This window comes from Morone saxatilis, unplaced genomic scaffold (assembly GCF_004916995.1).
Source record: "Morone saxatilis isolate NCDOM2014 unplaced genomic scaffold, NCSU_SB_2.0 Contig5, whole genome shotgun sequence".
Lineage (NCBI taxonomy): Eukaryota > Metazoa > Chordata > Actinopteri > Moronidae > Morone > Morone saxatilis.
Genome location: NW_023340095.1, coordinates 6,279,330 through 6,294,167, shown reverse-complemented (window position 1 = coordinate 6,294,167; position 14,838 = coordinate 6,279,330). Strand labels below are relative to the sequence as shown.

The following is a 14,838-nucleotide window of genomic DNA, read 5'->3' as shown; positions in this document are numbered from 1 at the left end:
AGTACAAAGCAGGAATTGTGCTTGTAGTTTAGCAGAATTGGTTCAGGGGGTTGGTGCATGAGTTACATGTTGTGGTCATTGTGTCTCAAGTACCAGTATTTGTGTGTAAACAATTGAGAAAAACTGTAATTGACTGATTGTTTAGTTTGTAAAAATTCACTTTGTGAGAATAGTGAGAAATGGCATCACAATTACAGAAAGCCCAAAGATATACCTTCACAATGCTTATTGTATCCAACCATCAGTCTTAGGGCATACATTAAGAGTATATACCCACACCACTATACCACTGCACACTAGAATGACAACATATTTGAGTCTAAGCTTGTACTAAATAAAGAAATAGATTATTGTACTAGTAATCATCCATGACTATGAAAGTGGCCTCAAGAGATTTTAAATCCAAATACTGTGCCGGAAAAGAAAATAATTTCCTTGTTTTGTAATTATGTATTTTTAAAAATCTTAATTTGTAAAGTTCTTAGCAACCAAAGCTGTCAACCAACTGTAGTGATGTAAAAAGTACAATATTTGAAGTAGAAAGTTGCATGAAAAGAAAAGACTTTAGTATAAATAGGGCCTACCTCACTACTTCACCATACTGATGTACTAAGTTACATTCCACCACCGCTCAATGTTATGACATAAAATCCTTTATACAGACCAGATTTAAGATTTAATTTGGGCTTTTAATGAAAACATGTCATCAGAACAGTTGGAAACTAGTGTTCTTGAATCCCTCATTCTGTCAGCTCTTATTCTTTATTTCCTTTACTTGTTTTTTTCTAAAACCTTCTAATTTTACATTTTACTGAAGGTAAGTCGACACTTCAGTGAGTCAGCAAGGCCAACAGCGGTCCTGGTTGAATTATGCAGTATTGCTATAAAAGATCTTATATCGTAACATTAAAATATGCAAAAATCTAAATGGACGAGTGGACATGAATTTGAATCCACTGATTGGAAAAATTAAAACGAAATTTGATATTTGGTTACTGAGAGATTTATTGTTACATATTGTTATGAAAAAGTGAAGGGTCATCAGTCTTATATACTATATATAAGTATATACTTATATAAAGTATATACTGCAATGTTTCTGGATGTTTCTCAAGCAATAGTCAAACACACACACAAAACTCTAGAGTTTTCTATTTTGAGAAAGAAACCCCATTTTTGAGAGAGTGTTATATAACACATGTTGTCATGTATTAGACTTTGATATTTCTAATTCTATGTTCAAGGTCAATTGAATAAAATAGTATATACAAGGAAAGGATAAACTATGTTACATTATTCCAGAATTTATTTTTGAAAAACAATTTGTATTAAATTCCTCCTTAATTTAAAGATTCCTGTCAAACTGTCTACCATATGTAGATATGTTATATGGTCCTGGATATTTATTTATGAACACAACTTTAACATATTGTTGGTGACATATTTAAAATTAAATCCAGTTACTCCTAAAGAATTTACAGTTGTTTTTGATGCAATACCTTCTGGTCTCGTCATGTTTGATGTGAATCTGCAGTTTAAATGTAATCCTTATGTTAGATGACATCAGATGAAACATGGTCATTCAACAAAGCAGATAAAAACAGTTCATTCTAAGATAACAACACGAAAACGCAGTTCCTATATTCAGGTGATTTTACACTAATGGAAACATATTATATTAAATTTCTGCAAATAGATCCTCTTGGACCTTTAAATTATTTTGGTTATGTGTACAATACATGTTTAAGAAGCTGACTGGTTAGACAAAAAAAAAGAGACATTATATTTTTCTATAATAAGAATGATATTGATTGTAAAAGACTTATTTATTTTTATATAGAAAACACAAGTTAAAAAGAAACCACAAACAGCCTAAAACAATTCAAAATAGAATTCAGACACTATATTGAAACAGTAGGCTGCATGGACTGCAGAATAGTAAAGCAATGTAAACAGTAGAACTTTATATGTTTTTTAGATTAAATTAGATTCAACTTTATTGTCATTGGACAAAGTACAGGTACTAAGACTTCGAAATGCAGTTAAGCATCCAACCAGAAGTGCAAAAAGCAGTAGTAATGTGCATATGTACAGGGATATATAAAAAAATAACTTTATAAATATAAATATGAATATACTAGCAGGATATGTGTTACATATGTTAGACATGTGTGTGTATACTATATAGTTTTGTAATGTGTTTTTGGTGTAATGTTTTATTTGAAGATAATTGTATGATTCAAACATGTGCAATCTATTGCCCATGTGCAACTGCTGCTACTATATTTGTGTTATCTGTTGTTGTGGATTCTCACTGTTTTTTTCTCTTGTACATAGTGTTTTTATTATTTCCCTACTCTTACTGTTTATTTATACTGTTTTTTCCCTATCCACTTTGCTGCTGTTACATTGGAACAAATAAAGGAATATCTATCTATTCAATAATAAAAATAAAACAAACCCTGAGAACTGCCCGACCTGCACCGACTCCACCACACCACTCGGCGGCTGTAATGCGCCGTCTCCTCCCCCGACCGCGCCGAGGCTGTGAGGGCGAAGAAGCGGGCCGACGGCAGACTGTGTACACTGCAGTACATGCGACCGTACAACCGCTCTCAGCACGGGCTTCGTTTTCCCCCGCCGCCAGCGACGACACGGAGGACAACAGACTATTTGTGTTTTGAAGTGAAGTGGCGGAGACGATTCTCAGCGTATGCGGAGACCCTAACTTTCCGTCACAACCCGAAACCGTGAGTAGGCTGTTGTAGCGGGTTATTTTGGGGGCTGCGGAGGATGAAACAGACGGGGTTTGCTAATATGATTTGGGTTCCGGTTGTGTTTATGTAATATTAGGCTGGTAATCCTCTAGAAACAGCGCGGACATTGGGACTCACCGGTCAAAATAACACCGCTGCTCAGCCATAAAATGTGCACTTCAGCCTCCGTACGCGTTGTGATGTTACCTTGTGTGTGTGTGTGTGTGTGCAGCGCGACAGTGGGATTTATGGCTGTCATCTTACCTCAGCTTTCCCCTGTCAGTGGTGCCTGTGAAGGTCTTCCACGGGGAGAGCGCATCATGTACAGTTCACACACACACGGTGATATTAACGCCATGCTCGCTGCTGCAACATATGCGAGTGTGGTGCAGGTTGCATGCGTTGCAGGGTCCAGGTCTTTTGCACACATTGTTAATTGCCCTGTTGGACGAGCAGGACTTGCCACTGTGGGCTACTGTGCATGCAGCACAGTGCGAAGAAGTGCTTCTTTGCAGGCTGCTGTCTAATAAAGGCTCTTTAGGAAGCAATTCGTGCATAAAAGTGTAACAGCTGCTTTATTATCATGCAAAAGTCAGTGACGTTTTATTTGGCTTCGCCTGTCACTTCTAACTTAAAGCTGGTGTATGGTATTTCTGTAATTCATATCATAGAGGGTGAAGTTTCCCCACACTGCATCCTAACCTGTGAATGCGCTGGCTGTATGGCATCCCTGTGTCATGTGAGGAAAGTATCCAGAATTACATTTCTGTGTGATTCTGTTTCTCACCTATTTTTGCACAGATGGAGCCTCCGGTTGTCTCAATGTGGCCCCCTTGTCCCGCTGAAAAAACAGTTTGAGTTGCGTGTCGAGGTGGCACTGCTCCTCATACTCCTTACTGTTTGTGGATAATTCAGGATTCATAGATTTCATTGGGTTATTTATCGTTAATATCTGTATAAACACAAAAAAGGAGAAATCTTTACGTTAGTATTTCGTCCCATCTTCTACATTCAACTTCTAGTTTGCTCCGAAGGCACATTTTTATGCAAATCAAATCTTCGCAACCGTCATCTATCAGCAGATAATCCTTAATCTGTCAGTCCAACAATGTATTGCTTTGTGCACTCAGAACACGCTGCAGTGCCGAGACAGATGGAGACCAAGCAGAAGTTCTGTGACAGCTGCAGTCAGAAGTGTAGCCTGCCTGACCGATACTGAATCCTAATATCAATATTTGAAATCTGATGACGCTATTGACTTCGAATCTTGACTTTGAAGTTAGGGTTGGAGTTGGAGTAAGAACCCTTTCAAACCTCCTAGTGAACCTATGTATGTTTAGCGTTCAACTTTTGAAATCCCTACAGCTTAAAGTTTAGATTTAGAAGACAGCGACTGCGTAATTTATGAGATAAGACAGAACTTAATAATAATAATAATTAAAGAAATTTTAAAGATTCTCAGTATGCATAATTAAATAAATATACATGCATAATAGATACATATTATTTCAGATCATTTAATTATATGATATCGATGAAATTAACTGCGAGAAACTGACGTAACGCGACTAGAGAAGACCCCTCTCTCTGTGATACAGTGGTATTACACAGTGATGCTTCTTCCACCTGATAAACAGTCTGTGGCTGAGGAAGTCGGTGACTTTAGGCCTGCTGAACCGGCGTTTTGATAAGTTCTCATTGGCTCTCGCTGTACAGCCCAATCTGCAGCGAAATTGCGTCTTACTTGGCTGACGCTGATATATCTGCAATCAGTTAAAGGGCCGGTATACTGCATCTGACCTGTGGAGACACAAGCTACAAGCTGTAATGTAGCACTGCACTGTTGTTCGTGTGTGTGTGTGTGTGTGTGTTTGTTAGTGTCACCAGTGCACCTGAAGAAAGACTGTTTGAAAGTGGTGTTTCTGTCTTGAAGGTACCCCATTCCCAAAGGGAGCCTCCCTCCAAGTTAGTGTTGCGGTGTGAGATTTGGCCTAAGTGACAAAGACTCACATTTCCCTTTTAAACAATGTGGCGTAGTTGGATTATTGTGCGGAAAGGCAATGCGGGAGAAGCATTTTGCTGACAAACACTTGTTTTTGCTTAAAGAAATTATGTGGAATGATCGAATCTATTCGCAACTGTGTGGGAAGAGCGATGTTGCTGATTTGCTGAGTTAAAGGGGAGTAATTGAGGTTTTGCAAAATCCAGTTGCAGTAGTCAGCTCAAACAGAACACTGTTAGCAAATACTGATCAAAACTAAGTTGAAGGGCCGGCTACAGTCGCCCTTTCTGTGTATTCGACAGAGCTGCTGCAGTACGGCTCCACTTGCTGAGGTGACAAGTTTAAAGAGGAGAAAACCGCTTAGGCCAGGCACCGACGTACTGTGCCAGACTGACTGTGTGACTGTTGTTGTTGTGTGTGTGTGAGAGAGAGCACAAAGTTTACTCAGCTCTGCCAGCATTCTCCCATCACTGGAAAGCATCATTGCAGCTGAGATGCTGCACTGGTCTGTGTTTAGTGGACCCATTGCATGCAGCAGCAGCAGCAGCAGGAGACGAGCTGCTGCTAACGTTAATAGGTTGTTGCTGGTTGTCAGAGAAAAAGGGAACCGTGCTCTCCTTTTTATTCTCCTGTAACGCATAACTGGAGGCAACAAAAATGGTAGCCATCACCTTCACACAGCCCCATGTGGACACAGCAGCTTTTGTCATTGATCCATATGTTCCCTTCCCTGACGACGTCGTTTGAGTCTGGATGAATACAGCCTTGCTATATCATGGGGATAAGGCACTATAAAAAGGCACTATAAAAAGACCCTGGATCTGTGGGCCGATGGGCGCTGATGAGGACACACATTTGATGATAAACAGAGGGGCTCGGTGTCAGTTGTTACGGTGATAAGCTGCTGGATAAACATCCTTTTACACTGTTACTACTCATGCTCCCCTTCAGCAAATACAGGCCTTCATGCAATCCCTGATTCATGGCCTAAACACGACCTTTAAAACTGATATTCAACCTTCAGAGAAAGGGCATGTCTTGTTTGACAGTTTGCGCAACTTTTCACCGTCTACAGCAGCTAGTTTGGTGTTTTAACGATTGTCACACTGTCAGGAAGTCTGGTGTTTGTGGAGCAAACGAACACCTGCCAAGCCCCAAATTTGGGCAAATCGCTCCTTTGGCGAGAGGAGCACCTGCTAGACGGGCCAGTAATTGTTTGCAAGCAAAATATTTGTGTGCATAGGCTGGATGAAATGAAATTAGTGCTGCGAGAACAAATGTCAGTCGAGTCTTATCGCGCAGTTGGTAGGACAAAGTGTAGTGAGGTTGTCTTCCTTTAGTTCAAGAATTGTTAATACAAGGTGTCATGAACACATCCACGAGCAGCAGTGTGGATGGAAACAAACAGCCTATCTGCAGGGATGCATGGTTCTCCAATTAACATTTTCTCATAAAGGGGGCCCGTCATGACTTCCTTGTGCGTGCCACTTTCTGCTTACTACCATTCATCCTTTGTCCTGTGTACTTTTCCTGAAACACAGCAGGCATCCTGTTTTCTTCTCCCTCACTTGGTTATTGATTTAAGCAAACAGCAGCTAGTATTACATGCCGTTGCGTCAACCGGTCAGTCCTGTGTGTGACACTCAGCAGTCTCTCCACCTTCCTGTCTCTGTTTTCACCAAATGTGAGGAAAGTTATCCTCACTGCCCTTAGCCTTAAGAGGAAGCAATACACGAGTTGCGTAGTGTTCACTGAAAAAAAGAAAGGGGTTGCTTATGACACGTAATCAGTTTAGAAGAAGAGTTTAAAATGTGCTGGAAGGTAAATGGAATGGGAATGACAGGTGCCGGCAGCCAGCAGTAAACTGCTGTCGGTCCCAGTCGTTGTGGGAAGATATGTTGCCGTTCTTGCTTGAGGACACTCGAGTCATACGCTGGTAGCTGGCAGCTGTTGGTAGAGGGACAGGGACAGTGGTAGAGCATAGGCGAAAACACGAGTCAGCTTTGGTTGGTCACTCTACAGACGAAGAGAATTGTGGGATTTCCTCTTTAGAGGTATGTAAGTATGTGTGTATTTCCCTATGCTAATCGTCCATATTTGCAGCGTATGACGTACAGGCCTTGGAGGTATGGACCAGGCGTGGACATCTAAATAAGTGTTCAGGGGCTTCACGAGATGTGGTGAAACTGTTGTTTGCCTCGTGCTCTCGTCGCCGTGCATCCAGCAGTCTCGTACCCCGATATTCCTGCAGCGGAGTGGGACAAAGACTAAATAGATAAACAAAAAGTCATTGTGCTTTGATCACACTTTCATTTTTTATTGTTCTTTTATCCAAGTCTGAAGCGACAGTGATGTGTGTGGATGTGTGGGTGATTGAGAGGCTTTGTGAAGCCTACTCGGCTTGAAAAGCACAGTTTGAATACAGTCCGTGTACCGTGCAGTCTTTGCCACAATATAATGAGGCTACAGTTGACCTTGCTGTTTCACATTTCACTGCCACTTACAGAAAAGTCGCCCTACAACGCTGTTGTTCCCCGTCCAGTTCAAATTAGAGCTGAAATTGATTTTTGACTTAATTTTACATGAGTGGCCAGTTTCAATCAATTAATCAGTCTGTGTAAAACATTCTGCAATAGATAATGTTTGCTCAAGGCTACTGTTACTAACTACAGTATCAAAAGCGCCCCTGGAGAGGAATGAACTAGGTGATGTGAAATATCTGTCTGTGTATGTTAACGCAAAAGCCATGTCCTCTCAGTTGTGTACAGGATGTATAAAAGATGCATGTTTGTTTTACATTATTTTTAGACTGTCCTGGCTGCCTTTTTTTATTAATAGGAATCACAAAATGTTTTGCTGAACCACTGGAAAGCAGAGGGTCAACGGTATACATTTATCTATGGTTTATTGCACAGATATAATGAAGGTTTGAACAAAGCTGTCTCCAAGGCTTTGCTCCCATACTGTAGAATCATTAGCTTTAGCTTGATTTAGGACAGGATATTGTTTTGTTTGGTGTAACTACCAAAATACTTTTTTACTATGCTCTACTATCCACTGTTGTTCTGTCATATTTGTTGTTGTTTGAAGAATGTAACACCAGATAGTACTACACACACACACCCAGGGCCCAGATGCTTAAAACTGTGTGTAGATTCACAACTAAAGCTGAGTGTAAGCAGCAGAGTTGTTGTTAGTTCTACAATTCAGTGTTCATTTTAGTTGTATTTATTTATTTTATATAGTTTAGAATAGGTATTACAATACAAACACGTCGACTGACAGTCTCAATAAACGTATGCACCAGTGCCTCCTTTTGCTTGCTGTGTTGACATATTTGACCAAATTGAAAGACTAAAATTAAAATGATTAAAACAACACGCATTCCCTGTATATTTTTAGTTAATTTTAGTTAGTTTAAAGTAAATAATATTGTTTCAGTATTACTTAAAATTTTTATATATTTAAATTTAAATATTTCAGTATTTTATTTTTACTAAAATCAGTTTTCATATCTAGCTTTAGTGTTTAGTTTAGTTTTAGTTAACTATAATTACCTTGGTGCGCACAAAGACAGAAATATGCATGGGCATTACTTTAATCACATATATAAAGCAATATAATGGTTTGGGGGTTTAAATCCAAAAATCGATCCAGTGTCTTCTGAGAATCGATACAATATCACCATACAAAATATCACGATAGGATATTTTTTTATATTGTCTTACACCCCTATTACCTGTGCCCGCTCCACCACTCATCAGACCTGTCTGGGAGAAGAACGGCAGAAAAAGAGCGACTGATTGTGTCTTTACGCACGGCTGTGGCGGTTAGAAATGCTGGTACCACTAATTCATCAGAAGTACCTGTAAACCATCATAATCTTTCAATCATTTCTATGACTCAACATCAGAGGAGGGTGAGAATAATGATCAACAATTCATTTACAAAGCTCATATCGAAACAGAATTTAGTGCTTCATGATTCAGGAATCAAATAAAAAGACCATTAGCTGGGAAATTATGGTAATTAAAAAAGAATAAGAAAATGAGGTTTATAAATGCGCCTCTGAGTAACATTTTACAGAACACTGTCTAGACTGAAAAACAGCAAACACCTAAAGCAAACAATGTTTTAAGGTTAAATCTCACAACTTATATTTCATATCCACCTCACATAATTTTACCCGCAGCTATCTCTTGAAAGCCGTGTGTATGTGTGAGGTTGCTCACACTCTCACCGCACATTCTTCTTTTATAAATAGCATTTTATGTGTGGTACGCATGGTTTTTGTGTGTACATTTATACATCTGGCCCCAAGGAGGTTGTGTATGACCTCGTGTCAGGGGTGTCAAGATCGAATAGAACTGTGATGTTGTGCATTTGTAGGTACTTTTTGTGCACACTTATCGCACCACTCCTAAAACCCTTTCAGAAACCATACGATGCAGAATATCTTTTAAAAGGAATGTCACAAAGTTTCTAACAAGGCTGTTCTATTTTTTAATTCACCACCATTTCCAGTAAAAGATAAGTTTGTTTGGAGGGAAGGACAAAGTCTGCCTATATCTGCTGAGAACCTTTCGCGTCTGTCATGCATTTGCCAGTACAAAGTGTACTAAAGCAGCTCATTTCTTCTGAGTTTCCCTTGACCTGCAAGGCATGCCATGTTAAGTGCACTTTGCATTTCAGACCAACAAAAGACAAAAACAAAAGAAACCTTCCATGTGCAGATGTAATCCATTCCACCTTGCAGTCTCATGCACTCTCAACATTTGTGGATCACATAGGGAATCAGACCTCTTTCTTTAGACAGTTTCTTTAGTTAGTTTTCTTTAGCAGTTAAGTCAGTTGACAACAAGCTGTAGTTTTGGAGGATGGGGTGATGGTGGTGTGGGGTTGGGGTTTTGTGCAAATAAAGCAGCATGAGGCCGGCTTGCTTGACTGAGACATTCTGCACATCCCTGAAGGGGGCCACATCAATGCCGCCCCATCACCCCTGTCACCAAATTGTGGCGAGCAGGAAAGCTGCAGGTTGTGGCCGTTATTCATGCAGTATACATTAAGATAGTGACACACTCGTGAATGCATAATGTATCACTCTTTACTTTGGGGGAAACAGTAACTTTTGAAAGTGTGGATGCTGGGTTATGTGAATAAAAGGGCAGGAGTTCGTCATTGATCAAGGGATTTTGCAACCTCTTTTCACGGAGTGGAGATGAGTTCTCAGTGAGAACAGAAGAAAGCACTAATGCACATGCCAGACGAGGTTAGAATCAGAGCGTGAATGACATAACAGTCAGTGACGTATGCTCACGTAGCCTGTATGTAAAAATAATGTTGTGTTACAATTTTCCTTAAATGCTTAAACAGAGTAAATTACACTGCAGCAAGAAAAGGTGTATGGCACAGTGTGAAAATGCTTCAGTCACTCTGATTTGAGAACAGTGTTCCTGCTGGGTTGAAAACAATGCTTATGCGCCGCCTTATGAAAGCATTCATGTTTGGGGGTGTTTTTTTGGAGTCTCACTGAATGCTGTCATGAAGCAGCATCGAAAGGACTCACTGCTTTTAGATGATATGAATTAAATATTATGGTTAAACGCATTAGCATGTTCAGCATTCCCCATTATGCAATAATATCATGCAAAATAAAATAAAAAGGTATTCTGGTTGTTGAAGGGTCAGAATGTTTATTTATGTTCTGTAACCTTTGCTGGTTGAAGAACGTCTGGCTGAATATTCATGCTTGCTCTCTGCTGAACTTCACATTTAAATGGTTCCAGTCATTTATAACTGCAGGCGTCTCACTCCAACCACAACTTTCATGGCCACAGAGTCCTGAATCCAGTAAATGTTAAGTAAATGCTAGCTTTAGGAAGTCTTTGCTGCTGGTTATTGACATCTTTATTTTGCTGTCAAGCAGCTGACTTTTTAAGCGTTTATATTGTATGTATGTATTATTTCCTTGAGTAATTTCTTCCTATTACACCTCATGGGAAATTATAGTTTGTCCTAATTTTAAGATAAGCATGATCAATGGAACTAAAATCTCTGATTATTGTTTCCCAGTGTTCACATCTGTTTTCAATTCCACATCCTCTCTCATTCATTGTGTGTGTGTGTGTAAGCTTTCTTACTCTTGTACTGCTGTAAGTTGAACTTAATGTGAATATAGAAACTTATAAGTAAAGCCTGAAAATATAAGTGAAACTGTCTGATTCTTTCTTCTTAAATTCTTAAAAGACATTTTGTTCTGACCTTACACACATAATAATAACTTGAGTTATATCAGTATTGTTTTGTACAACCGTTTTGCCGTTTCACACCACACACAATATAACCGGCCGGCCTTGTTCCCTTTCTAGAAGTTTTTAATTTTGCATCCATGCAGTCCGTTTGCTATTACGTTGGACATCCCTTTGAAGTTGTGGGAGAGTACTCCTGCGCTAACCCTGCTCTTCATGTCTCCCAAATGTACTTCAGACAGAAGTGCACCTGTCATTGCCTTCACAAGAGCTTGCAGTAGATCTTCAGCATACTGGAGAAAAAAGCCACATTGCCCTAGGGTACGGCTGTAGTCGGCTGCCAAGTCATTCAGTATAGCTGCTATGTGCCTCTCCAACACCGTCTCGGCCAGGCTTTGTGAACATTTGTGCAAGAACAGATATCCACGCAAAGGTTCACGTCATAGGAGTTCACCATGTGTGTATCACCCCAGAAGACATGGATTGTGTCATGATGTGGGTGTACATGTATTCACAGTGGATTAGGCTAAGCCCATCAATAATGCAGTCCACATGGAGTAGCTGTGAAAACACTCTTTTCTTGTTTTTTAAGCTATACTCTGCTCCTTGGCCTTTTACAGAAAGTACAGTCAGACAGTAAATCCTCTGCCCATAGACAACGAAATGTTCTTTAAAGTGTCGAGTGTCTGAAGAGAGTCTGCAGCTGGATAAATGAGTGAAGTATCCCTCTCTTGCATTTGCTTTTTTTATATTCATCAACCTTCTCTGTTTCCTTCTCGTCCTCAATATTCTATGGAGCTCTGCACAGACCCCTTGGTGATATGGCTATATATAGAAGGAAAAAAGGAGGAGCAAGATTAAGAAAAATGTGAGTGCCTTTTAGTGTGCCGTCCTGGGGATCTCGATTCAGCGCTCCTGTTTGAAAGGGTTAACGAAGCTCAGATTTAGCCAGTAGATTGTTTTTGTCTGTCCTGGAGTGACTCAGGGTGAGGAGGTCAAGCCTCGGCAGTCTGAGATAGACTTCCTCAATTAACCACAATACCTTCTGGCTAAATGCCCTTTGTGAAAGAACAGCCTCTCCAGTTTCTAGCTTCCTTTGTTATTATGGCTATGAAGTTTCAGAACTGAGCAAAACCTGTTTTCTTTATACAGCCCATTATTGATATTGAGTCAAGGATTTTATGCTGTTTTTCTGTCACTTTTCTGGCTAGTAGAGGAGTCCCTCAGTGTCCACTTTAAGTCCCTGGACACCACTAGTAAAGGATCTGTATATGTGTTATCAGCTGCGATCAGATTATGTCAGCTCTACCACTCACCTTACTCGTACTCTGCACATGGAGTTTAAGATGATAATAATGGCAAAATGAACACTCAAAATTCTTGTCATTGTTGAAGGGATGGATACTTAATTTCAGACAGAGGTAGATAAGAGCAGGCTTCTCATTTCCAGCCAGCCAACTGTCAATTTTGTTAACTGAAATTACATTATTTGGCCTGCTGACTTGTGTTTTAATAAGAATGTTGTGAAAGGGGTCTTAATTATGCCCTAGGTGGCTACATCCTTGAAATCGTGCTATAAGACTGAGGCCAGGGAGGAAGCCAAGACAATCCTAGTGTTTTAGGCGTGATAAGGGAATATGTAGCTTACATGTTAGGTTTTCGCTTCTAATTGTACAAGAGAAAGGGCTTTTATACCGTAACTCCCACAAACTAGTTAGTGAAGAATGTGCTCCATGGAAGTAAGGCTCGTTATTAATGTAGACAGAAAGCTAGTTAGCTGGATATGCAAACGATGGCACCTTAAGTTAGAGTAAATAAAGACTGTTTTAAAATCTGCTCGCCATGCTGATCTGTGAATATTTAGAACTGATAGAGATGCTTTGGATCTGAACATGGTTCAGATGAATTGGGGGGGGGGTTGCTGGGAGCAGAGCGTAGCAGGTGCTGCTGGCCCATGGGGGCATATTTGTGTACTCTGCTCACTCAGTGGGAACATTTTAATTTGATCCCTTTGTTTCTATAAAACAGGTCAGGATTCGTTCTACCCCTGGGCAATTTGTGTCAGCGCTTGTACAGAAACCGCTGTAGTGATGCAGAAAAGGTGCAGCTCCATGTGTTTTCAGAAACGGTCGTCAAAACACGCACTCGGTTTCTGGACATTTATTGTGCCGCTTAAGGTGTACGACCTTTAAGTTTTCATTTGGCCTTATGCATAAGATCACACACTATCAGTGAATAGTGGGATCTGACTTACCTGGGACAATAATTCCACCTTTCCAATCTGAAAGAAATCTTGCTTGTCTGGCCACGATAAATAATAAATAATTCATTGATTCTGAGAATACTTAACACGAGTCAAATGCTGGAATTTTGTTTTCAGCACACAGCCTGCATTTGCAACAGATAAAGACAGTATTGTTTTTTCAGTAGTGGAAAATCCATGTATGCCACACTGGAATGTTCTCTGTTTTTTGTCTCTATGTGCTTAAAGTTGCAGACCGTTTGCTCTGAAAAACATAATCATCACAACTAAATATTACATTTTATTACTCAATATCACAGTTTGTATTCGTTCTAGATGAAAACCGATCCTTTGCTAATTTACTGGTTAGTCACCACAGGCTGTCTTTTAGCTTTTTTTAGTTTATTTATTTATATCTTGTTTATCCTTCTACACAGATTCTTTTAAATGTTATACTTTTTATTTCTAGGGATGGCAGTATTGGTTGGTTGGTCCACCTCTTTGGTCCACACTCAAATATGTCAATTACAGTGAGAGTTTACATTTAAATTGAAACATGACTCCGAAACTGAACATCTAATCATAAAATTCTGAAAGGTTTCCTACCTCCACATTATTGCTAGTTTGTGCTGTTAGGTATTTTAAGCCTTAACTTTCGTTGCACGTGTCTATAGAATATGTGCATGTGTTTGCATATGTGCATCCTGTGTAAGGTGGGTGGCTTTGTTTTTCCAGGTTATACCAGTTCTGGTCGTGGGTCTGCTGTGCTGTACCACCTCTGTTCTAGTCTCTGTTCTTGCTTGTTGTCATTTGTTCAATGCAGCCACAAATATACAGCATACCATAGTGTTTTAAATGTTAAATCCTCATATATTTACAGCCACATCATTGCAGCTTAACGAATCATGTGCAACTCTGCTGAATTCACATCTACTCTTGATAGAAGAAGTTCATAAAGTTTATATAGTGTGAGACTCCCAGTGTGGCCCCTGCTGTTGAGTAGTTTCGCTCACTATGTTGTCAGTTCAGCTCTGGCTCTCAGCCTTCGACTGCTCATCCGACAAGTGTGTCAGTAGTTGGATCACATCATAGTTCATCACCTGCAGTCAAATGAGACTCTTTAACACTGATAGTTATCTTCATTTCCTGTGTCGGCGTTTCTTCAGCCAAGTTGATAGTTAGACGTAAAGTATTGTAGACTTAGAGAGACTTAAGACTGTAGCTTCACTTTATTGTATTTATTTGTGATCACCAGATCACGAGTGTTTTATTTCTTTCTGTAGTGTCACTTTAGCTTTTCTCCTCTGTCAGTTTTTCAACTGCTTGTATGCCTAGTAGACATCTCTCCGTGGACAAACGCACACACACGCACATTCTCCTTGTTATTCCCAGGGTTGAGGATTTTTCTCTCCAGGCAACACACTCTCTCACTTAGACCAAGTGGTGATGAAAGATGTGCCTAAATTAGGATGTTCTGCTGTACCAGAGGCAGGTGTGAGTTTTTAGCACCTCTCCCAAATCTTACACTTTTCAAATGTGCACTGCATGGTGCTGAACTTTTCATTAGCGGCTTTTTTTTTTTTTTTTTTT

General features: G+C 39.8%; 2 protein-coding genes across 3 annotated transcripts in view; both read left to right on the top strand.

Moving 5' to 3' along the window:
* The window catches only part of LOC118339243 (putative olfactory receptor 13C6), a 4,205-nt gene extending 604 nt beyond the window's left edge, over positions 1-3,601 (top strand). The window contains exon 2 of the mRNA XM_035676815.1: positions 3,558-3,601. Within this exon, the coding sequence (XP_035532708.1) occupies positions 3,558-3,601 (44 nt within the window). The remainder of the gene's footprint in view (positions 1-3,557) is intronic.
* adarb1b (adenosine deaminase RNA specific B1b) overlaps positions 2,559-14,838 on the top strand; it is a 100,838-nt gene continuing 88,558 nt past the window's right edge. Inside the window, exon 1 of one of the 2 annotated variants that reach the window (XM_035676945.1) lies at positions 2,559-2,750. The gene's annotated coding sequence lies outside the window, so the exon portion shown is untranslated. Of the gene's footprint in view, positions 2,751-6,679; positions 6,813-14,838 lie in introns of those variants that run through there. The other variant, XM_035676946.1, reaches the window with a different exon arrangement.